The 25516-nt window shown below is 33.6% G+C and overlaps 2 protein-coding genes across 2 annotated transcripts; one reads left to right on the top strand and one right to left on the bottom strand.

Moving 5' to 3' along the window:
* The first annotated feature begins 1524 nt into the window (after window positions 1–1524).
* Window positions 1525–4286, top strand: LOC131627764 (riboflavin biosynthesis protein PYRD, chloroplastic-like). The gene is made up of 3 exons (XM_058898623.1): window positions 1525–2075; window positions 2157–2455; window positions 3632–4286. Exons 1-3 carry the CDS (start codon window positions 1803–1805, stop codon window positions 4251–4253), a joined length of 1194 nt encoding a protein of 397 aa, XP_058754606.1. The 5' UTR covers window positions 1525–1802; the 3' UTR covers window positions 4254–4286.
* Window positions 4287–6796: 2510 nt separating this feature from the next.
* LOC131627763 (protein NUCLEOLAR FACTOR 1-like) lies at window positions 6797–18758 on the bottom strand. The gene is made up of 24 exons (XM_058898622.1): window positions 18581–18758; window positions 18394–18476; window positions 17987–18105; window positions 17530–17710; window positions 17009–17147; window positions 16479–16602; window positions 16166–16263; window positions 15973–16089; window positions 15737–15817; window positions 13764–13948; window positions 12830–12902; window positions 12021–12080; window positions 11866–11904; window positions 11679–11767; window positions 10520–10584; window positions 9963–10009; window positions 9598–9657; window positions 8805–8876; window positions 8464–8493; window positions 8264–8358; window positions 8003–8108; window positions 7764–7826; window positions 7445–7516; window positions 6797–7163 (listed from the first exon to the last, which is right to left on the bottom strand). The coding sequence occupies exons 2-24, from the start codon at window positions 18444–18446 to the stop codon at window positions 7086–7088; spliced, it is 2046 nt and encodes a 681-aa protein (XP_058754605.1). The 5' UTR covers window positions 18447–18476; window positions 18581–18758; the 3' UTR covers window positions 6797–7085.
* Window positions 18759–25516: the final 6758 nt, after the last annotated feature.

Genomic DNA, 25516 nt, shown 5'->3' with positions numbered 1-25516 from the left:
AAGGCCAAACACGACTTTTAAGAATATTTTGAAAGAGATGAAATTTGTAAAATTATTTTAAGTGTGTTTGAGTGTGAGTGTGTGCGCGCGCATTGCTTTAGTATCTTGAGAGCTACGCATACTTATTTACACACTGCTAATCATAAGCATATAAAAATATACTGAAGCACATGATGAGGCGAGCTTTCAAAGACTTAGTTCCTTTGATGTTGATATTTAATATTTGACTTTCTTTGCTCTAAACGCTGAAACCTTCTTAGCTCTGCTTTTTGATAAATTTCAATCTTTCTCTTCTTTGATGATGCTCATGAATATGTTTCTTTATTCCTTTGTCATCATCAAAATCACATTTGAATGCTAAGTTACCTACACAACACATCAAATCATACTTTCTTCTTTTAATGATGACAACACATCTTTCACAGAAATGATAAAGCATAAGTATTAAGATGAAAATTATTGGAATTGTCAACTCCCCTTCATAGATAAATAAAGTATAACACTACTTCTCCTAAGATAAACACGTGAATAGAACATATAACATATATTTCAAATTGAAAAATTGAAAAGAGAAAATAAGAAGAAAAAAAAAAGCGCAGATTAATTAATGTATGATTGATTTAGAATTTCTAACTTAGTTCTTATGAAAATGATATTTTCTTTAGGAATAAACTTAGTAAAAGTATATGCCTATTCAGAAGATTAAGGCACAAACTCAATTATGTGATTCTCTTTTTTCACCTGCCTAATCTCAATGTATTTTATCCGATAGCAAAGTAACGGGTTGTTAGTGTGACCTATACTTCCGCACACCAATCTAACTCTCGATTTTGTAGATCTATACTATATTTGCAATGTTTAGGCTATGTACAATGGTTTGCATATTCAACACCCTCTTTTTTCACTTTTTATTCTCCACATCATCTTCTCTTTCTTCCACATAATAATTCAACACTCGACCATGGATCCTCTCCTTCCCTCCTTTTCTCTCCTTCACAAAAACAAGTGTAGTAGAATTAATGGCATCAAGAAAAAATGATAAAAAGAAGAAGAGAGAGAAAATATTAGAGAGAGATATAGAGAGAAAATGGTGAAGGAGATAATTGGAGAGAAGAAATTGAAGGAGAGGATCCAAGTCCTTCAACACTCATTTAATTTTTACTCACTACAATGGTTTTGTTTAGTAAAATTCAACACCCAATCCCACTATTTTAAACAATCACAACAACCAATAAAATTTTGCAAAGTAATATATGTGGGTCCACACTTTCTCATTCAACATGTTGAATGTTTTCAACACATATTAATCCACATCATTTTCAACTCTTTATTTAACACCTCATTGCACCTATTCAACTATTGAATAATTTTTTCAACACCCCCATTGTAAATGGTATTACTATCCACGACCGGTCCGATCGGATTCATTTAGCACCGGTTCAACCCGTTTTATGATGTCATTGCTAGTGTCCGAACCGGAAAGTCAATGACATCCAAGTTCCAACAAACCGTACTCCAAATCAAAGCAAGTGTTGTTGTTTGTTATTTCATGCGTAAAAACGAAAGAGCAAATTGACGCTGTTCTGTTCCTCTTAAATCTCTGTCTTTTCCATTACTCTTCCGCACAGGACTTTCAAGTCCCAAATCCATATCACATTTCGCATCACACACTGTTATCCATCATCCACATGTTTTCACATCATTCATAAAACCTTTTTCTTATCTTGAGTTTTTGTTACTTCAATTTGCAATGATTCAATTACAACAATTCATAGTAGTAACCTAATCCAATCAAATTAATCATGCAAGCAGTGCGGTTATCAGTTTCAGTTCCATATTACAATTCCAGATTTTCCAAATCACTTACATACAGACACAATGGGAAGAGTAGCTATGTCATTTGTTCCCAAAACAATCACGACGATGATGGATTTTACATGAGGAAAAGCGTCGAGCTTGCCAGAAAGGGTTTGGGATACACAAGCCCCAATCCATTAGTAGGATGTGTTATTGTCAAACATGGCCAAATTGTTGGCCAAGGTTTTCATCCTAAACCTGGTCAACCTCATGCCGAGGTTTGTTGAATTCAAATCATAATTTTTGTGTCACTGCAACCAGGGACATACACATGTTTTAATTTGAATTTCTATTTTCAGGTCTTTGCTCTGAGAGATGCTGGTGATTTGGCAGAGAATGCAACGGCGTATGTCAGTTTAGAACCGTGTAATCATTTTGGGAGGACTCCACCTTGTACTGAAGCTCTCATTAATGCTAGAGTTAAAAAGGTTGTTATTGGGATGGTGGATCCAAATCCTATTGTGGCTTCCAAAGGGGTGGATAGATTGAGAAGTGCTGGAATTGAAGTTGTTGTTGGTGTTGAGGAAGAGTTGTGTAAGGGCATTAATGAGGCCTATATTCATCGCATGTTGACCGGAAAGCCTCTGCTTACTTTGAGGTAGTTCAATTCCACCTCTATTTTAAAGCATATACTCTAACTTGATTTTCTCTAAAGATTTATTTGGGGTTGTTTCTGGTGTTATCATAAATATACAGTAAGTTTATTTTGTTAGTGAAATGTTCAGAACTGAATGTGGAAATATAGAGGAAGAGTAAAAGAAAATTCATACATCATCAAAATTTAACTCTATTTGCAATCTACTTACGTTAGATATTGTTACAACAACTAGTGGTAAGAGAAATCGAAATGTAAAACGCAAGCCACGAACACGATATTTGTTTATGCATTTCGGCCAAGTGTGCCTATGTTTGTGACTACAAAGCAACCATAGGAAGTTGAAACCTATTAACTGTCAAGTAACTCAAGTTAACAAATCAAATAAAAACTTTTCTGGAAAGGCAAAATGAGTTAAATGACACTAACCTAGGCACAAAATGTGCAAAAGATTTGGACAGAACCTTACAAAATCAGAATAATTCCCTAAAATAATACAGTATTTCCATAACTATATCTTAGATAACCTTTATCTAAACAAAAATTAAGCAACAAAACCATTTGTATCTCAAACACAAACCAACGAATCTCCTGTCTTCACTTCCATGCACATTTGAATTGAGTATAATTTGAATTAGTTATTGGACTAAAATGTGAAGTTTTTATCTAGTTCTACAATGGTGACAACGTAGACCATAACAACCCTTGATTCTAAAATAACTTTTTGGACAACTTCCAGACATTTTGATGCAAGCTGAATACTGTTGATGACGGTTGAACTTCGGGTGGTTCAAGTTGTCACTGAAACACATAAATAAGATATTGAGAACCCTTGCCCCTCCTTAACAGACAATGCCACTGTCACTGCTAATCCAGTCCACGATTTTGCTGTTGGATGATGAAAAATGAGAGTGGGATGGTTAGAAAATGGATGATATTGAAATCTGCTGTGAAAAACTGTTACTGTGTTGCATGTAGAAATGAAATATAATGACAAAAAAGAATGAAAAGTAATTATAAATGCTGGGCAAAATTGAAGTCTAGAAATTTGGTAGACAATAATTGCTAGAATGATATTAGTTTGTCATGAAGAATAATGTATGAAAATATGTTAATAAATTATAGTTATATTCGGTAGACAACATGTGTTTCATAGCTTAGCCTCTTCCTGCATTACAGGTATTCTCTTTCTGTCAACGGAAACTTGTTGGACTCACTTGGGAATGGAGTTACTGACTCTGGTGGATACTATTCTAAGCTATTACAAGAATATGATGCAATTATACTGTCTTCTTCCTTATTCGGCAAAAATTTGTCAGTAGACTCGGTACCTTTATCTCAAGAACCTGGAGCCAATCAACCTATTCGGATTATAATGCATAAAGATTCTGGTTCTTCAAATCAAATGCCATTAGTCATCAATGGTAGTAAAGTGATAATCTTTACAGATAGTAGAACAGCGACAACTCCTGAAGAGACTCAACAAGGAATTGAAACTGTATCTGTTGATAAAATAAATCTGGATGTGATCTTGGATTATTGTAATCGTCAAGGATTGTGCAGTGTTCTGTTAGATATGAGAGGGAATTTCAGTGAACATGAAGAGCTTGTTAAGGAGGGTATTAAGAAGAAGTATATCAATAAATTTGTGACAGAAATTTTGCCAGTTTGGAGTGGATGTAATCAGAATGATTCTTTATTGCCATTCAAGAACTTAGATCAAGGAGTAAAAGTGGAAAATTTACGCCCGATGGCATCAGCTCAAAGTGTTGTAATTGAGGGATATTTGAATTTTAATTAATTAGATTCAGAAATGCTCACAATTCCTATTTAATATTCTTTATGTGCTATGCTTTTACATTGCATTTTGTGCTCGTGTAGACTAAATCTTAAAGGCAGTTTTTGCTTTTTACTCTGTGGAAACTCAGGGTATTATGCTATGAGTGATTATCTTTTGCTTGCATTTATTTGCGACCACATTTTTTCTGAGCTGGAAGGTGTTGCTTGTGTGCTGCATTTTACTTGGTGGAAACTCAAGGTATTATGCTATGAGCGATTATCTTTTGCTTGCATGCAACTATATTTTTTCTGAGCTGGAAGGTGTTGCTTGTGCGCTGCATTTTTCATTTTTCATGTGGATTCTAAACTGTTTGATTTTGATCAGGATTCTGGATAGTTTGTGTAACAGACTCACAAAAGAGTACTTAATTTAAGCTTCCTTTTGCATCTGTGTTATATATCTGTATAGTTTGTCATCCAGAAATGTTTATTGCTCCAGTTAGAAAGATCACATAATTTCAAGTGTTACATTCGAAGCATTTTTACCCTGGATTAATCAACCACTAGAGCAACATTTTTATTATCATTTTCTCTTACAAATAAGCCATTTGAGAGGACTCCCAAGTACAAAACATGCACAGGGACTCACATGTAAGAACATTTGATAAAGGCGTTACTTTGATCTGATGAAATTCCATTCTAAGCAGAGTTAGCATCCCCGCACTTGAGATGCTGAAAGCTGCTTCTATGTCTGATTAGTTGGCAGTGGTGCTGCTACAAACATTCGGTAGCAACTGGCTCACATGTGAGAATAGGCCAGGTCAGTTAGGGTCGATACACTCTCCAACCATCTGTTCAAATAACTCGACTTCATTGGACGCCTTTCTATTTATTCCACGTCGATAGATCATTGCAGATTATGCAACTGCTTCCCTTTTTCTCTGGCCATGGAATAGCTCATATGCCTTGTCAATGCTCCCTCACTTTGCATACAAGTCTATTAATGCAGTGGCCAAATGATCATCCAATACAATTCCATAGTCATAAATGTGTGTCTCAATCCAGTGCCAGTGATCTAGATTCCCCAATTGTGAACAAGCTGTTATAACACTAGCCAAAGTCATCTTGTCCGGATGTAAAGAGATTTCTGGTTTAAGTATGCCATTAAATAGGTCAAGGGCTTCTTTTAGTTTGCTATTTTGAGCATAGCAAGCTATCCTAGAATTATACAAGCGCATATCTTTATCATCCATCCGGTCAAAGAGCTCACCAGCAGAATCAACATCACCACTCTTCGAATACCCAGCGACCAACTATCATAGTTATCAAAGAGACACTGTTTCTCCTTGGCATCGCATTGAAAAATTCTCTTGCAGACTCAATGCCTCCACAATCAATGTAATCGGAAATCAAGATTTTTCTCTGGCAAATTTCCAAACAAATAACAAGTCAGCTCCATTTCTCCTCCTTTGGCATTTCCGAAACCATAGAGTTTCAAGAATTTCCTAGGAATGTCGTCAAAAAAACATTGAGCCTCATCCAAGTTACCAGCTTTTATATACCCACCTAACAGAGAATTCCAAGAAACAACACTTTATAAGGTAACCATGAGATGACTGAAAATCACTAGATTTCTTTTGTATTTAATTTGGTAATCAAAAATAAAAATACAACAGTCACATATCAAGCCCCAGCTCTGCAAATGGGGCGAATAACATGTTTTTGGCACCTCTAACGAGAGTAGTCATTGAACGCCCATATGAAGATTCCTTTCTCTACCGCAATCTTGTACCTCATTTTCACATGGTCTAACATTTCTTACGCACTACAACAAATATGTTTATTTATGCATAATTCAATTGATGGTTGCATGCAGGTTGTTAGGCTCATCATCTGTTACACGTCGGTATGGACTACAACTTTACCCTTCTTTCACTACATCGTTGATAGATTACACTAATGCAGATTGAGGGGCCACTCATATACCTGGAGATCTACATCTAATTATTGTGTTTTAGTGACCACTTGCTTTCATGGTCTTGCAAATGCCAAACGCCCAAACCACATTATCTTGCTCCAAGCCAAATATTGAGTCATTGCTAATGTAGTTTTTAAGTCTTTTTGGATACGTAATATACTTTTAGAGTTACGTTGTCCTATCTCAAAACTACCCTAGTCTATTGTGATAACGTTAGTACAATAAACTTCTCCGAAATAATTAGTTTTTATTTGTAGTTGAAAAATATACTGAGAAAGAAAGATTGTTATACTCAATTGCTGGTTGAAAGATGCCAATGTTCTAATGTCAACAACCACAAGCACGTTTAACCCTACAAACAAATCAAGTGTAATTCAAACAAAATCATCAAGAAATTTAGTTTAAGTAGCTCTTTAATGTTTTCTAAAGCTAATATACCAATTTAAGTGGGTGTTTGCTTCAGGAAGATCAAATAAAAGTCAAGACCAATCAATTGATTTCATTTTACATTCATTAAAAAATAATAAATTCCTAGAAATAAATATTTCACCACCAAGCTAACGCATGTATTCTGTGGAAATATCATCTAACACCCAGTTGACCCTGGCAATTTTAAATATTGTTCCTTTTAAATTACTTCTGCATCCATGTTTCGTATACAAAAAAAAAATTCTATAGTTACAGCTGAATAAAACATAGATGGATAAGAAAAAAAACTCCCTACAGAAAAGCTATCCTCCAGTATTATTGTTCGGTAAGAGCCGGTATCATTTCACTCTTCAAGCACCCTCAGAAAAAGCAAATTGACTACATCCTGTCGAAATGAGTTCCAAGTTGCTGCTTTGCATTGTTACAACCTTGGAGTAAAGCAGAAATCTAATCGCAAAAAACAAAAACAGGTTTCTCCGAAGCCACCATGGTTTTTGCAGGAGTAGTTCCAACTATTCTTTCCAGCTATAAATAATGAAGGGAAGAAAATCAAAAGGAACGTAAGGTTACTTGAATTGCAAAGATAAATTTTTAACAGGCACTGCAAAAGACTACTATCCTCCAACAATTTAAGAAAAAAATCAGGAAGGACAGTGTAGCTTTTGCCAAAATCACTATAGCTCAATGGCAATCCCTCTAAAGAATAAACCACACCTTTCTATTCAAATATTAATACAAATCCGCATACTCTACATTCCATCAAGTAGCATAATACTGAAGGGACATAAAAGAGAGTGAGCCATTACCCGAAACTTGTCGAGGGGCGAAAAAAGGACGGTACACGCAGCATTTTCAGACCCATCAAGCACATTTACAATCTGCAATAAAAATGATGAATTTAAGTTAAACGAATAAGACCTGAGATTTAAGAATTTGTTTTCACTTTGTCTCATTCACAAGGGTAAAATGAGATAAAATAGTACAAAGCAAATCAACATAATAAAAAGAATAAAGTGCTTTTTGGTTGTAATTTCTTAAGAGTAAATCAAAGAATTAGGCTGGGAAATAATTCCAAGACTTTCACAGCCATGAAAAATATACTATTTTATTTACAAGCCTGCTTACCTCAGGATAAAGCTCCTTCCTCTCTGGGAGAGAATACATGATTAAATTCTTAACCCCGCGAATCTGCAATGAAGTAGTAAACTAAATTTGTCAATTTTGCACCAATTAATTGTTGAGTAAGAGGAAAGAGAGCATTTAAAAATAATTTCAAAACCACCAAAATATACCACTATTAAATACTAAAGAAGTAACTCTCATAAAGGGAGGGAGAAAAAAAAAACTATTTCACTGTACACAACCTTATATCTGTGGTAAAAATGAGATCTCTCTGTGTAAAGCATAATTTTTCTCTTCCCTTCAAAGAACCAAAGCCGTGCACGAGAAATATCCTTTTGGGTTGAATACCTAAATCAAAAAGATCCACAAATAAATTAATTACAATGGAACATGAGAACTACATGTTAAGAATATGCAAAAAATGCATTAAGAAGTTATGATTAAATATAAGTCACTGATAAAATTAAAGCTATAATAGCACAATAATAGAAATGGCTCCTTACTCCCCAAGCAGACAGAAGGAGGCATCCTGCGACTTTAAAAAATTTCGGATTCGAATAAATTCGAAGTAAGAACTGATAAATAGCATGATCCCTCCCTGCATCAAAGATTTCATTAAAACAATTATTAAATATCGGTATAAAATTTAAATTATCACAGGCATGCATGCTAGAAAAAAAAAAGTTAATTAAAAATATGTTACCTCATCAGAATCTTTTATTCTTGGGAAAACCTGCAAGAATGATTCACATAATATCTCAGTACAATTCTATGTGTCATAAATTTTAACTAACAAGCACGTAATAATCATTCACTTAATAAGCCTACTAAACCATCGCTTATTCAATTTGATTTGCATATTATCCTTCATATGGAATTCCAGTCTAAAATGTTGCAAGATCATGTCTATTTACTTCAAACGTGAGCCAAAATACTGGACAAAGACTAGCAATGACTGCGAATTGCGAGAAAGAAAGAAAGAATGGGCTACTAAATTACTTGAACACAACACAATTTTCAAAAAAATGATTCCATAATGCATACCTTCTTCACAAAATAATCAAAACGGTTGTCATCAGCATCTACTATTGAGTCTATATTAAACCGTACATAAACCTACAAGATAAGATATAGAATAAGTATAATCTGAATAGAATAAAGAGAAAGAGCAAACCTACAGAGATATATCTGAATAAATATTGATAAAACAGGATAAAGAAAAATGATAAGCCTGAACTCTATGAAATCAAATTAACAAAGATGGAACATTCGTATATTAAATAAATTAATCATGACAAGAAAGAATATTCAGCCAACATAGCATAATTATATGAGGTGTCATCAAAAAACAGTCATTTTCCAGTTATATGACAAGTTTAACACTACGAGCAACAATCCAATTAATTCCCCATGGACTTATAAAGACTTTGTGAGCCCCTCGACAGACCCCCCATTATGAACAAACGACAAATAAATCACGCATGATTCTAACAATATGCAATAATTTCAAAGTTATGTGTAATTTAACAGAATGAAACTTTGATCTTTAAGCTAGCCTCTTGGAGTGAGTTACAGGCTTAGACCATTAATTACCATTTTTTTAATGCAATATCAAGTAATAATACAACATTGAAAATCATTTTACATAAGATCAACGAATATTGAGGAGTAATAATATTGCCTCCTAGATTAACAAAATAAACTTAGACCTAAATTGCTTCCTTCCAATATGAAATGCATAACATGCATCAAATAGAACTTCACTGCATTGCAATAGCATAAAAGCACCAAATGCATATTACTTTCACAAATAGCAAGCAGTTTTAAGAAAGCATGCCTGTTGAATTTTAGGGAGTACTTTTTGTAGAACACCTTTATATTCACACATCAGCTTCACCTGCAAATAACAATTAAAAGACTAATTACAGTAAGATATAAAAAGCAGAAACATAATTATTTTGATTGGTCTAATTGCTTCAAACCATACACTTCATTGCAATGTTCTCTATGCATAACGAGCCATATCAACTATGCCCTTGAGTTGAATTGTATATATAAGAGTAAAATAATACAAAGGACCGGGAAAAGATTGAGATATTTTGATCAGGTGACAACTCAGCCATGACATATCTCTAATCAGCCTGAATTGAAACCTTAAACCCAAGAAAATAGATAGAAAAGGCAACCAAATATGCTACATACCTTCCCTTCATAATTAGAACACTGATGATTGAACGAAGCGTTTATATCTACAAGGAAATATGGAGGTTATAATATGTTAGGCCTTGTTTCGATAATGCAAGTAGAAAAGGACTCGATAGCAATACTAGTAATGAATTAGTTCCTGTATAACTAGGTAAAATAAACCACAGGTTAACCCAACAATCCCCCTCAAGGTGGCAATTTTGCAATCAAAATTGAAGACACACAATAAAAGAAAGGGTTTTCCCTAGCCAAACAGGCCCAAAAACATCAACAGTAGTATATAATTGGAAATAGACCACCATGATGATTGTTGTGTGAATTCAAATGGACGAAAAGAATCTTACAATATGGATGAATCACCATGTGTAGCAAAGAAATATTCATTTTTCAATCATATTAACAACTACCAGTTATTCAAAAGTCGAATTAAAGAAGAATGGGAAGACCCTTGCCCAGGATAACAGTTACATATGGTTTTCTCCATAGAAGAAAAAAACAGGAAAAAGTTGAATTGTTCTTTATATTTTATGCCAGCAAGAAGGAAAATTCATTACCTGGATTAGAGAAAAAACCCAGAATTATTGTTTGCCTGTAAAATCTGGCATGCTCATCAAGATACCTAAACAAGGAATACAAAGTTATGAATCTCAATATATTTAAGGGAATGTATTTCAATTTTCACTTCAGACCCCATCGTCTATAACAATCTTAGAGTATCATTCACTTCATGCAACACATAAGCAAAGTATTGAAATTACGAGTTTCTGATAAAAGAAGAGGAATAAGAAGAAATAGGATTATCGTGTAAATTCTTAATCTTAAATAAATGGGGAAATGAAACAAACCATGATAATAATAAATAGAAAACTAATCCTAGGAGATAAACTAAGATACTCTAACATGATATCAAAGGTATCATCATGAGATATTTCAGATAGTCCAACATAATGAATTAAAAAAGAAGGGCAGTCCTTTATGTGCCACCCAACTGAGTAGAAATCATAGAGAATACAAATAGCTTGCATAACAACAGGCATGAGATCTTTTGTACTAACCCAGCTTCAGCCAAAATAAATTTTTCACATTAACTAAATTGCATTCTTTTGACCCATAGTGGCATATACACTGCATACTTGTAGCTTTCAAATTCGCAGACCTTGTGACTGAACTCAAGTGTACTGATTTTTCTAATTCACACACATCTACACAAGTGTGTGAGTGCAAGTCTTGTCACTTGGGAAAAAATAATACCGAGATAACACACAAATAGTGTTAGTTTTTTACTACATGTGTTTCAAAGCAGTTCTAATAAAAGCAAAAAAAAAAAAAAAAAATTGTGAACTTGATGGACATCTGACCACTGAATAAGCCAACACGAACACCCTATAGTGTTTAAGGTCACTCATTCATCCCACTATTGGGGACTTATAAACACTTACTATTACACTTTTCGTTCATTTTATGTGTAGAAGGATATCTTATCCTCCTCCCTTATTTTAACTTTTTTGTTTTAGCTGTAAGAAAATTTATTTAGTTTTTATAAAAGAAAAAAATAAATAAATGGTCTCGCAATTTTAGTCAATGACAATATTTTTGCCATATGCCAAATTAAAATAACAATGCAAAACAAGCATACAAATTCTATATTGATCAAGGAGGTAGTGGGAAACACAAAAACCAGCTTCAATGAAGAAAAGCCAGAATACAACATACCATGGTCTAATGCGCATAACATCTGTTCTGGGTTGCTTCGATGGTAAGCGGTTCAAGTGTTCAATAACTGTATGCACATGAGACCAATTCTGACAAGTTTCAACAATAATGAGAAACAGAATTCATACTGTAGTTAAATAATTGGTAAAGTGAGTTTGTTGCAATAACTTAAACAAATAATACAAACCTGCATTGCTATTACATCTGCATGATCAATAATGAGAACCTGCTTAGAAAAACACACTTTGTCAATTTCATACGATATTAACCATATACACGGTAGTCTGCCTATCCACATAGAGATATGAAGTATAATAGAACAATTATGAGTAGGGCAATTACCTCTATGGATGAAAGAAAATCTACATCTTTTTCCTTATTGCTTCCAGTCTCTTCAATTTTCTAAAATTCAGACCAATATGATGTTAGCTTATAAGCAATACGTTAGAAAAAATGTTCAGCAAAATTACCCAAGCTTGAGAGGATTATTAATAAAAACCGATTTAAATTCATACGGAGGAACAAAATATACGGCAAAGTTATTGTTGAGATATTTCTACAAATTTCTCATTGTAATTTAATGGGGAACTCATTATAATTACTATAAATTTCTCTGATTAGTACCAGTTTCTATCATTATTCTTCTCCATGACTACTATTCGACTCAGCTCTGTAAGAATTGGATGTAGGGTTCATGCTCATAGAGTGGTGAACAGAGACAGAAAGTAAAGAAACTGAAAAATAGGGAATCATTAAGTGGTTTGGGAGAGGAACATAGGGATTGGAGTGATAAGGAGGTCATGGGTTCAACTCCCACCTCTAAACAATTAACAACTAACACTGGCTATTTCAAAACAATACGGAAAAAAACAGAAAATGGTATCACATTAAGTTGAGATTAACTTTGATAAAATGTTATTATGAACTGAATAGGCTGAGAACGCCTACTTTAAGTACAAAAGGTAGTAAAGAGTTTGTGACAGCTAGCCTTAGTACACATTAACCTACACTGCATATACACGGGATAAAATAGAAGCTAGAACTATACATTAACAAACTCTAATAAAAAAAGAGCAAAAATAGATCAACATAGTCAACTATGAATTAAAGGAGACTAAAAAAATCAAAAAGGAAAGAAAAAATTGGCTTACATTAACTAAACAAAGTGGTGAAGCAATAATTAAGTCAGACGTATGGAAATCACTGAACAACTTGATTGTCTTCCTGCAAGGATCGAAGCATAAAACTTATATTAAAAATATTAAATATGATAATAAATGCATGTTGAATTAGGTTGCAACAAATATAAAATTTGAAAAAAGAAATTTACATTCATAACACTTTTGAAAGTGTGAAAATATATAAGATGGGAGATGGTAATTTTTTATTGGTTTGAGTAAGTAAACTAACTCAGGCATAAACATTTTTGTTTTCAATTTCTAATTTCACTTTTAATTATAAAAAAACCACCTTCATTTCCTATTGTTTCTTGTTTTTTAAATATTTGTGTAGGAAATAACAAACAATAAAAATGTTATTTTACTATTTCCTAGACAAATATTTGAAAGTATGAAACAAAGTGAAATCAACAAGGCCTCTTTCATAGTTGAAGGTGAAAACAGAAACTTAGAATGAAAAACTTTTCATAAAACAAATAGGCCTAGAGATTTTGCATGTGACGGTACCCCAAGGCTGCATTAAGGATCTTTTACTATTTATTGTAGTGTTATATATGATACTGAAGCAGCTGCTGGAACGGCATAATCCATGATATCAAATAATAATTTTAGGCCTTCGTACATTACAAACATGACTACTGATAGAAGCTATAAAGGTAAAAATTTACCAAAAATAATTATTAAAGTAGATCAGCTACAGATATAATTTAGACTTAGGAAAACAAACTATGCTTACACCAACAATCACATCACCATCATCCATTAAACAATTGAAAAAATAACCAAAAATAACAAGGATAATGACTATAATTACAGATGTTGATGGGGGACGTCTACAAGTTTTCACAATATGTCTTGGAGTAGGAAAGAGAATAAACAATGCTTATAATGATAGGAGTGTGATTACCTAGTAAATTTGATGCCAATCATAAAGTCGTCCTCATTATTGCCTTCAAAAAGTAATTGAAAGTCGTCCGGTTTGGATGACTTCTGAAGGTCTGCATTTTCAGGTTCTTCACCATTTTCCTTGTCACCTTTATGTTCTTCACCTCCAAATTTAGTGGATAAACGATCCATATGCTCAACGTTGACCTGAGAAAAACAAACACTAATATTACAAAGCGCCACTAGAATATTTAATCTAGCTATAGAGAAGTGTAATAGAATAAAACAGAAAACGTTAATAACCAGCACTTGCAACAATGAATCAATGACCACAAACATAAGCAGAAAGTTATATGAAATCATTTTAAAGCAATGTTATCAACCGCAGCCACTGTAGCAGGCGATTGCGGATTCGTTGACATCAGCTGTGATGCGTTCAACAGATGTGGCAGTCACAATCATGTCATTCTGCAACCCATTTCCATTTTTGCACCAACAGTTAGGTTTACTCGCCTACACTAAAAAGACAAGCAGAAACAGAACCATTTGGTGAACTCTACAGATTCAACTAAAACTCAGAATGTTCATCAAAGTCTTCAATGAGCATATAACTCAATTTCAATTTCAGAAGTACGAATTAGGTTATTCCACATCACATGAAGGGTTTTTAATTTATAAGGATGTTATATAAATTAGGCTCAGTTTCCAACCCCGCTCTTTTTCCCATCTCGGCCATATCACATCATCTTCCACTTCAACCAATATTCTAGCCACCGTTCCTATATGTTTCACTAAGCCGCCCGTTCCTCTTATGCATTCCTCACACGTCTCTGTCACACCTAGCTCAACTCAATCAGTGTTTACACCCTCTGTCACACCTAGTCACACCTAGGTCACTATTGTGCAGGCTTAGCAAAGCCATGTCTATGCTCAAATAGAAATCCCGTGCTTGGCTTGGATGTCTGTTCTACATTACCTAAGTTTGGTTTCAAAGCTAATGAGATCCGTCTCTTTTCATCTATTCCAAAGTGTCTGTTACTTTGTGGTTTAGGTTGATGACATTATTATCTTGAGAAACCTTCCCCCCACTAATTCAGTAACTTTTATCATAATGACTACAATTACAATCTGTCCGGTGCTTTATGAAAAGGTCATCAGTAAAACCTTTGGGTACGGTACATTACCGCCCAAGATCAACATGCTAATGTTTTGACAAATCTTTCTCTCCAACACAATACTAGAATGGTGATCCAAGCTCAAGGTGACTGACTTCAAGACAGCTTTCCACCACCACTACTCTTCTAATTTTTTTTACAGGTGGATGTAAGAGGATAATGCAATAAACTGATCAGCTGTACAGCTTTCCACCACCACTACTCTTCTAATTTATGTTGTGCATCAGTTTTTTTGGAAAGACAAATGTTAGTATGTGTTAGTGTTATGGCGTGGATAGAGATAGAACCCTCAACTTCCCTATTACTCCACTCCTTAACTTCCCCACCCCAACCACTGAACCAACTTCATATCACGTCATTATGCATAAGTCATTGACTGCTAGAACTGATATAAGAGTATAACTAAATCTAACTGTTTTGTAACAATTCATTAGGAAGATTAATCTGAACCTGGATACATACGTTCATATTGGTGCACTGTACTCTTTAAGTAATAATAATTAAACTTAGAGTTAACTCCTCTCTTTCTCTCACAAAAGCACTATTTCATTACAACAAGCAGTGAAAGCATTTTGTATCCCAAAATATAAGCACAAATAAGGATAACTGACTGAATTTTATAGCAATACAATCTAAGCAGTACGACATTTTATTGAAATAACATGGGCAAAAAAGGGTCAACCATATGCCCTGTTTAAGGGTTGAAAGCAACACCTCAGAGTCTAGAACAAGCATTGATATTATGTCATGTTCGATAGTCCAGAGTATAGTTAGCTTGACAGCATTAGAAATCAATTTTAAAAGTAGAACACTAAGTTACCTTGTAAGCTGAAGGTGTAAGTTGTATAAGCCTCTTTACAACACGGTACATAATACTTGCCAATGGCAACAAAATTAAAACCTAGATCACGCAGCATAAAAAATATCTGTTAAGTATCCTTCACATTTCTTAAGTAAAACTTGAGAGTTCATTTTAAGAAAATATCAAGGGAAATCTTCAATTATAATAAAAAATCATCCATCATAAGGAAACAGTCAAGACAAAAGGCCCATTACCTTAGGACGAAGAAACCCTTGATCTCGGAATCTCTCACTATCAGCACCCTCTTCAAGCCTAGACAGTTTAGCATCATTCTTTTTAACACAAGCTCTAGTTCTGAAGACGTGATTTAGCTGTGCAAAACAGCTATTCAGTAATTATATAAACAGCCTCCATATTTTATATAGAATGAAATGAAAATTTGCTTACAGAATGCATTATGTATGCATCCATGATGCTTATGTCTTCAAGGCCTTTTAGATAGAATGGTCTCTTGTTACAGTGAAGTATATCACGGTAGCTGCTGCCTGGAACCAAGTCAACAAGACGTAAATGCCCAAATAAAATAAGGATTACGAAAATCAAAGTTAAAAGTATGTCATATACAAATGGCAACATTATGCCTGAATCCCCTGTAGCAGGCGACAATCAAAAAATAATGCAAAACAGGAACATCAACTAACTAGGTGAATCTTGCTATAACAATAAAGAGCACTATACAAATAATGTTTCAACAACTTACAAAGGGAGAAAAACATCTGTTGTTTAGGTGAATTAATATCCTTGCCTCCGGATGTCTTGGACACGTCCATCCAATGCTCATGTAACTTTGCCTTCAGACCATGACAGGAGTTGATATCAAAATCCTAGAAGAGAAAGCAGCAAAGAATGTAATATGTACTTGAGGCAACAGAAGTTGAAGGAAGAACATCTTTTATAAGCCGGTGTAAGATTATGATTTTTCTTGGATGTGTCAAAAAATGAATAATATAAAATTGCAACAAAGCAAAGACCTGCATAATGATAACGACAGGGGAAATTTAAAATAATAACCAACAACCGAGTCTTTTTTTCCACTAGGTGGAAAAGGGAAAAACCAACATTAAAAGGAAAGTTTTATCCGTCAAAAGATGTTTATTCCATTTGAAACAAACCACTCCTTAATGATAAGGTATACGGATCAGCATGTGGTTATAAACTGTGCTATATTTGAACTTTCATAATGAGGCAGCAGAGACAGGAAATCACGGGTATACCAATAGCACTATATACCTCCAAGATATTTTCTCCGGTTCCTATCCATTTGCTATTTGAGACACCGATAACTGGTACATCCCAGCTGAATTTCAAATTCTTTTGGTTGTCAATTTCCTCTTTTGATAAATTATGTTGCAAATGTAAATCAAAAGAGCTGGGTGGAAAAAAAAACAAAAAGCAATGTCAGATTAAGCAAGCTAAGTGAACATAGTATTATCATGACCTATGTATTATCAAGAAATACAAAAAGTAACAATATCAACTAGCTAGTAAGAATTAATCAGACTCATCAAAAAACATGGAAGAGATATCAAAATCATAAACGATACCGTTAAAAAGTATTTAACATGGAAATCAGTTCTGGAAAAAAATTTAAAAAGTATGAACAGATATAGCCATTTCCGTTTCTAATTGGAATTGAGATAGAAGAGCTTTTGTGCATCTATCAGCCGCTTAGCTCTGTTAATTTCCGTTGTTGTTCTCTCAAAAGAAAACTTTTCTATCCCAAAGAAGAGAAGATATTTAACTTTACAAACCTCAAATCCACTGAATCCTTAGATGTTGCTCCACCATTTGTCCTAATATCCTCTTCATCTGAATAAGAAAACTCAATGTCCTCTTCACTCTCAGAACCTTCTATTAATCCAGAATCATTGTCGTCGGGATCTGGCAGCACTCTTTCCACAAAATTACTTCTAGGAGAATCATCTTCAAACCCTAAGAACATTAAAATTTAACAAAATCATCAAACAGATATTCCACAAATATATAACTATCTTACGCTGTCAAATATGAGGGGAAGACTAGAGAAAACGAATCATTAATCACAGCCTAACAAAAGAACTTTACTTGTACTTCTATAACGATGAACAACAACCACAAAACCCTTTTATTCGGTGAGCTTATTCCTATAACATCTAATCAAAAACCAGACCACAAACCCCATACAAAATTCATGATAAACATATAATAAAAAAACATGATTAATCAAACCTTCTCCATCACTTTCATTCTCCGACAAGCTCTCAGATTCAATGATGTCAACCTTTGTCACTTTCTCCTCCCTTCTACCTTTTTTCTTTTTTTTCTTATCATTATCTTCTTTCTTTTTCCTGTAAAGACAGGCAGAGCAGTGTGAATTTCATAAGAGCGCGTTGCTAGATGAGCATGATAAAACATCAAATCATTTAAACAAGGTAGTAATTTGTCATGAACAAGTGTAGCTCGAATTTTAAACACACGCACGCACACATAAACAGAATTAAAAGCAAGCTTTATTATACAAAATAGCTGAATCCTAAAAGAGTTCAAAAGCAAGCATAAAATTAAAGAGAACGAAAATCAACCAATGCTATAAACTAATATCAGTAGCAGTAGTAATAGTAGTCTATTAACGTTACCTTTTCAGGTTGGAAGAAGAAGAAGTAGGAGTGGCATGTTTACACCTCTTCATAGTGTTAGGGTTTGTGCTTAGATGATTACTCTGCATACACAAAAAGGAAGTTAGAGTAAGGAAGAAAAAAGCATTGCTGAACGAAATTAAAATGCGGATTCAACATCAACAGTTCAACCAGCAACTGAACTCACCGCCGTTGGTGTTTTCCGGTAGCAAGTTCCCGATGTAGGATTCGAGCACCAGAATGAATGTACTGTTAAAAGCGGCGGAGGGATATGAACGCGAATTGGAACGTTAAAATTATGAATCCTATTTACTCTCTGCACGGTAGTTCCTATTTGCTTTTGGGGTCTCTAATTTATGAGTCGGGCTTATTTTGCAACTTATTTATACTTAAAATTTTAAACCTAAAATATTAGACTCTAATTTTTAAAGCTTCTTAAATTAACATGCCGTTCCTTATATATAAAACTTTTGATTTTTTTTTTTCAATCAATCTTTGCTCATATTTTAATTTTATTAAAAACAAAAAATAATATTCTTATTTTAAGAGACAATTAAATATTTAGATTTAAAAGATCAACTAAAAATATTTAGATTTAAAAGATCAACTAAAATTATTTAGATTTAAAAGATCAACTAAAATTATTTAGATTTAAAAGATCAAATAATATTTAGATTTAAAAGATCAAAAAAATATTTAGATTTAAAAGATCAACAAAAAGTTATTTTCAAAAATAAAAAAAATAAGTTATTTAATAAACGTAATGACATGGATTCTTTATGACTATTTTTTAATGCGCCCTTTAAGATATGTTTGGATTGATTGAAGAGAGTAGAATGGAATAGAACGGAATGGTATAAACTTATGTTCTACTGTTTGGATTGATTAAAAACGAATAGAATGGAGTGGAACCCGATGGAATGCATTACATCACTTTCCATCATTTTAATCTTGCTTAAGAATTCTTTGTGGCTTGAAATAGTAGATAAAGAGGCAAGTAATTTTGGTTGATCTAACAAGAAAGATGTATCTTATGGAGAGATGGTCTTTTATTTGCAAAGACCAAGATTGTACTTGAACCAAAAATCTAATTTTGATTGAGAGAGCAAATATGAATTAAACTTTAACCATTATTTAACAGAAAATTTCTAGACAAATTGAATGGAGGAGGACCTTTCCCATAATTTTTTTTGTAAGGTTTTTTATAAAATTCTGAATTGTCTTTGTAAGATTGCTTCTTACAATAATGAAAGTTTTTTTCTTTACTAACGGTTCTTGGGGTTACTAGGACCTCTTAAAGGAGTAGCTACATACTGCTTGCAAAATGATCTCATTTTGCGCCTATTACTAATATTTTCATTTTTAATATTATTTTGTAATTTATAATTAGTATAAATTTGTATACCATTTTTAGTTACATAATTAGAGAATTCTCATATGGTTAATGAATGATATGAGATTGTTCCATTAAAATTTTGTTTAATATTAATTTTTTCAAAATTATAAGCTAAAATTTCAGAAAAATGAAAAGAAAATGGAAACCCTGAAGAAATTTATTGTGGATAGCCAATAGTCATAATGATAACAAAGAGAATGATGAATTGTTTTTTGTTCGGTTGTCAAACTCGGCAAAAGGAATATAAAACTCTTAGAGCTGAAGTTGACAAAGCATTACAACCAAATACTACTGTTGACATTGGTCACCCAAAATATGAAAAACCTTTGAAAAAACCTTGCAAAAGGTATAGATTTTTAAAAAAAGGTGCTAATGACAAAAGTAAATCTCATCTTCATGTTATATGTCACTATTGTTGCAAAAACGGACACACTATTGAGAAGTGTGAGTTTATGAGCATCTTTGTTCCTAGTGGTGCCTCTTAACGGTTGCCTAAGTGCAATTACATTTTCACTCACTTCCAAGGACCTAGTGAGAATTGGGTATGTGTTGCCTTTATTTAATTTTGCAGGATAAATGTCTTTGCTCCATGGAGGAAAAGTGGATTTTCGATAGTGGATGGTCAAGACACATGACCGGAGACATATCCATCTTCTTCGATTTTGTGGTGAAGAAGAAAAGATATGTGTCGTACGATGATAACAACAAAGGTGCAATACTTAGAAAAGGTAGTGTAGGAAATCCCTCATTTACTACTATCTCCGATGTTATGTTAGTTGAAGGCCTTTAACATAACCTTCTTAGCATTAGCCAATTATGCGACAATGGTTACAAAGTATCTTTTAGCAAAACGTGTTGTATGATAGTGCACAGTGATAAGAATGGTTGTGTGTTTAAAGGTGAGAGGATAAACAATGTCTATATGCTTAATTTGAATGATGTATCGTTGAATGAGGACTCATGGTTATGGCATACACACTTAGCGCATGTCAATTTCCAGCTATTAAATAAGGTGGTGTCAAAAGATTTAGTACTCGGTCTACCTAAAATAAAGTTTTCTAAAGATCACATATATGATGCATGTCAAAAGGGGAAGCAAACCAGTGTCTTGTTTAAATCAAAAAAACATAGTTTCAGCCCCAATACCACTTGAGCTTTTCCACATGGATATCTTTGGTCTATCACGGACTAAAAGCCTAGGATGAAATTATTACAGTTTTATCATTATTCATTATAGACGATTACTTTATATTTTGTTGGACCATATCCTTCTACATATCAAAGATAATACATTTGTGGCTTTCACACGTTTCACAAAGTTATCCCAAAACAAATTAAATTCAAAAATCGTTTCTATATGAACCGATCATGGAGGTTAATTTGAAAATCACCTCTTTGAGGAGTATTGTGACAAATATGGGATTGACCATAACTTTTCAGATCTTAGGACTCCACAAAGAAATAATGTGGTGGAGCTTAAAAATCGTATTTTAAAGGAGTTAACAAGAACAATGCTCAATGATAGTTCTCTACCTAAATATTATCGGGCTGATGCCATTGGCGCGACATGTTATGTCTTGAATAGGATACTTATTCTTCATATACTAGACAAAACACCATATGAACTTTTAAATGGTAGAAAACCTAATATATCACATCTTCATGTTTTCGGATGCAAATGTTTGTCTTAAACAATGGTAACGATAACCTTGGGAAGTTTGACGCAAAATTCGATGAAGGTATCTTCCTTGAATACAATCAAACGAGTCAAGCATATTGGTTATTTAACAAAAGATTACTTATTTTTGAAGAGTCGACACACATTTCTTTTGATGAGTCTTACCAAAAAAATGTCGGGAAAGGTATTTCTTTTCATGATACATGTGCATCTATGGAAGACATACTTAAGGACACCGATAAAGGAATTTGCCAACCTAAGTCGGTGAATTTTGAGGAGAAGGAAGATGTATGGGCTTGAGAAGAGAAAGATGAAAGTCAAAAAAATAAGCATGACCTTACCTTGGAGTGGATAATGTCAAAATATCATCCAATCGACAACATTCTCAGGGACATCATAAAAGGAGTTACCATTCGATCCAAGATAAGTAACTTTTTTGTCACAATGCTTTTGTGTCTCAAGTTGAAACAAATAATGAAAATGGTGCCTTACTTTTTAAGCATTGGCTTATGCCCATGCAAGACGAATTGAACCAATTTACAAGAAATAACATGTGGGACCTTGTTCCTCGTCCATGTGATCATCAAGTCATTGGTACCAAATGGATTTTTAGGAATAAATTAGACAAACCCAAAATGATTATTAGGAACAAGGTCTGATTTGTTGTCCAAGGGTATAACTAAGAGAAGGGTATCGATTACGAGGAGACTTATGCTCTGGTTGTCTGCTTCGAAGCTATATGACTCGTGCTTTGTATGGACTCAAACAAGCCCTCGGGGCTTGGTATGAGCAACTTAGCAAGTTCTTGCTTGACCAAGGATACTCTAAAAGGAAAGTCGATATGACACTCTTTATTAAACGTCAAGGAAAACACTTGCTTCTAGTTCAAATCTATGTTGTTGATCATATTTAGTTCTACTAACTTGCAACTTATGAAGGGATTTTCTAAGCTAATACAAGTAAAATTTAAGACGAGTCGGATGGGGGAGTTGAATTACTTTCTTACTGCCATACCCCAAAATTTTCCCATCATATTTGAAAATATTTTGGCTCAAGCACTGAGAAATAAGTCTGACTATCTCTCTCCTAAGCAATTAACTCACAACTAGGGTTTTGCTTCTCTCAAAGTAAAATCAAGTTCTGACACCTCAAGTGGACTTCATAGCATCTCACATGTCTCAAAGAATCCTCACATCAATTTTCAAACTCTAATTCATAAGATTGCTCAGTCAATGGCTCAAAGGTCAACAGTCGACTAGTTTGACCTAAAAGTCAACTATGGTCAACGTACAGTCAAAACTCCTGATTCTTGGTCAACATCAACATTTTGAAGTAACATTCATCATTTGATCAAGGGTTGATCTTGATTCATCAAGGAAAGCTCAGAAATCATCAAAAGTCCAGGTTTATAAGTTAGGGTTTCTAAGCAAAAGTCAACTGAACTTTCACTGATCATAACTTTCGCATGGTTCATTAGAAATTTCCCAACCAAAGCTCATTTTAAAGGAAATTGAATTCTATACAACTTTGTCTCTCTAAAGCCATGTCCAGAAATGCTTCATTTAAGAGATATGAGCCAAAACATTACAGGTCCTTTTGAAAATCAACCAAAAGCTTTTTTTTTTGTCAAAACCAATATCATCAAGATAAAAACTCCAAATGCAAAAAAGGTTCCAAAGTGGCATGTAGAAGACATCTTAGGCTTTCCAAAAAGTCCTAGAACACTTCCATACCTTAAAAATTGAGGGAGATATGGTTTGTCAAAGTTGGTCAAATTTTGGTAAAATACATAAAGCAGATAAGGGCTAAATTGGATTTTCTTGAAAATGGGCCTAATATTTTATGATCCAAACTTGTTCCCTAAGTCACTAAGAGTGTCCAATCCCAATCCCATGATTATTTTATTTTTAGTGAAATTTTACTCATTTAAAAAAGCCATTTAAATCAAAAATAATTGAAGGAAATATGGGAGATTTGATATGGCTTTGATTTCCTATCAAATCTAATCACCCAAATACCTTATTATTGATTCAAATTCGTGGAGATTGAGATTGGTAAAATTAGATTAAAATTGGACAAAATTAGAAAGATTCAAAAAACAATTTCCAACAATTTCCAATCTTTGATTCAAAGAGATTTAGCTTAGAATTTGTACCCTAATTCAGTTCTATATAAGTATACAATTAACTCAAAGCATTAGGGGACGGGGATGGTGCAGACAAATCCATAGTTGAATTTCTTGAAATTTCAAGGAAAAGGGAGAAGTCGAGTTCACGATTGTAGGTTGATTCAAAGAGTTTTAGTGATTCAAACACGTTCCTGGAGTGTCTTTGAAGCTATTCTAATTGCTAGCAAGGTTGGAGGTACTCAGAATCATCGTCCACAGGCTTACGGTTTGGCATACATAACTTGAATCGTTTTGTTTAATTTATGTATGATAAATGAAGTTTGATTGCATATTCATGTTTCTGAGGTTGAATCGAAGCTTTCTGTATGATTTAATTGTTGTTTAAGCATATGAATCCATATCTGCCATTGTTAGGTTACGAAGGTTTCAAGTTGGGGCTTTGCGTTTCAAGTAAAATTAGGTTCAATTAGGGGCGCCATCGTGTTTAGGGGATCACCACGCGTTGATTCATGGATTTACATTTGATTTATATTGCTTGTGTAGTGTTTTTTGATTTTGCAGGTGTTATAGTGACGAATGAAACCGTCACTACAACTTGTTGCTACGGATCGTGGTTGTAGGTATAGCCCAGGTTTGAATTGTTGGGTTTTTGTGAAGAAGACGAAGGCGTGTCCCCACGTTAAAGGCCCATTCAAATTTCGCGTGTGTTTCCAATTGATTGTATTGTTTGCATATATTATTATCCCAGTGCGTATATTAAACGAAACAATTGGCTGGCTGGGTTGGCAAAGAGCACTAGGTGAATCAAGGGGCGCAGGTTCAATCCTCGCTCCCACCTATATTTTTTTGAATTAATTTGTTTCTAGATTCCATGCGTGTTACTGCAGGAAGATCTGTGACGCACCTTCGCTTCAAGGCCCTTGGATGACTTTAGAGATGGATCCAACGTCCACAAATTTGCAAGTCTACCATAGACTCTCAGAAGCTATCCCACTGAATCTTAGCACCTGGTTTTTGTTTTTATTTGTTAATTTTAATTTCCTTTTTATTTGGCCACTAAATCTTAGTTTTTCCCTTTATTTAAACTTAGTATCAATTAATTTTAGGTTTTAACTTTAGGTTTTTTTAATTAGGTTCTTAATTTAATTTAGGGTTTATATTTAATTTAATAATTAGGTTTTTAATTTAATTTAGGGTTTATATTTAATTTAGTAATTAGGTTTTTAATTTAATTTAGGGTTTATATTTAATTTAATAATTAGGTTTTTAATTTAATTTTAGGTTTTTTTTATCACATTTAGCCTTTAATTTCAAAAGATCATAGAAACCTTAAAGTGTAGGTTAGGTAGGTGTTGTCTATTAACCGTAACTATTAGTTTTTATCCGTTAGGTTTTTACTCACTAGGTTTTCTAACCCATAAGGTAGGTGTTGCCCACTAATTGTAGGCTATGGTTTTTAACCCTTAGGTTTTTAACCATTAGGTTTCAACTAAAAATTAGGCTTATCTTTTTGTCTTTAAACCTTGAATTTCTTCTCGATTCTTCTTCTCATCTCATACTCCGTTGATTGTAGCATGCATGTTTAAATTTTTATTTAATTTCTTATTTAAAATTCTAGAAGGTGTATAGGTCGCTCATTCAATTTTTGATGTAATAGTAATTAAGGCTTTATTTTTTCTGCTATTTAATTTTCGCACCCATAAATTGCTTTAAATTTCTGTCTGATATTAGTTGCGTGGTTAGTAAAATAGGGAGTGAAAAATAGTTAATTGAATCTAGTTCACCTAATGCTAGATAAATATCTGAATTCGATTCACGTGATTGTTGCACCCACACACCTTTAGGGTAATTCCTCTTATGCTGCCTTTCGAAAAATAGTCAAGTCTCTCGGATGTAGGGATACCTTAGCCTGCTGCCTACG

Source organism: Vicia villosa, unplaced genomic scaffold (assembly GCF_029867415.1).
Source record: "Vicia villosa cultivar HV-30 ecotype Madison, WI unplaced genomic scaffold, Vvil1.0 ctg.000400F_1_1, whole genome shotgun sequence".
In the NCBI taxonomy this organism is placed as follows: domain Eukaryota; kingdom Viridiplantae; phylum Streptophyta; class Magnoliopsida; order Fabales; family Fabaceae; genus Vicia; species Vicia villosa.
This window is presented reverse-complemented; position numbering and strand designations above follow the sequence as displayed.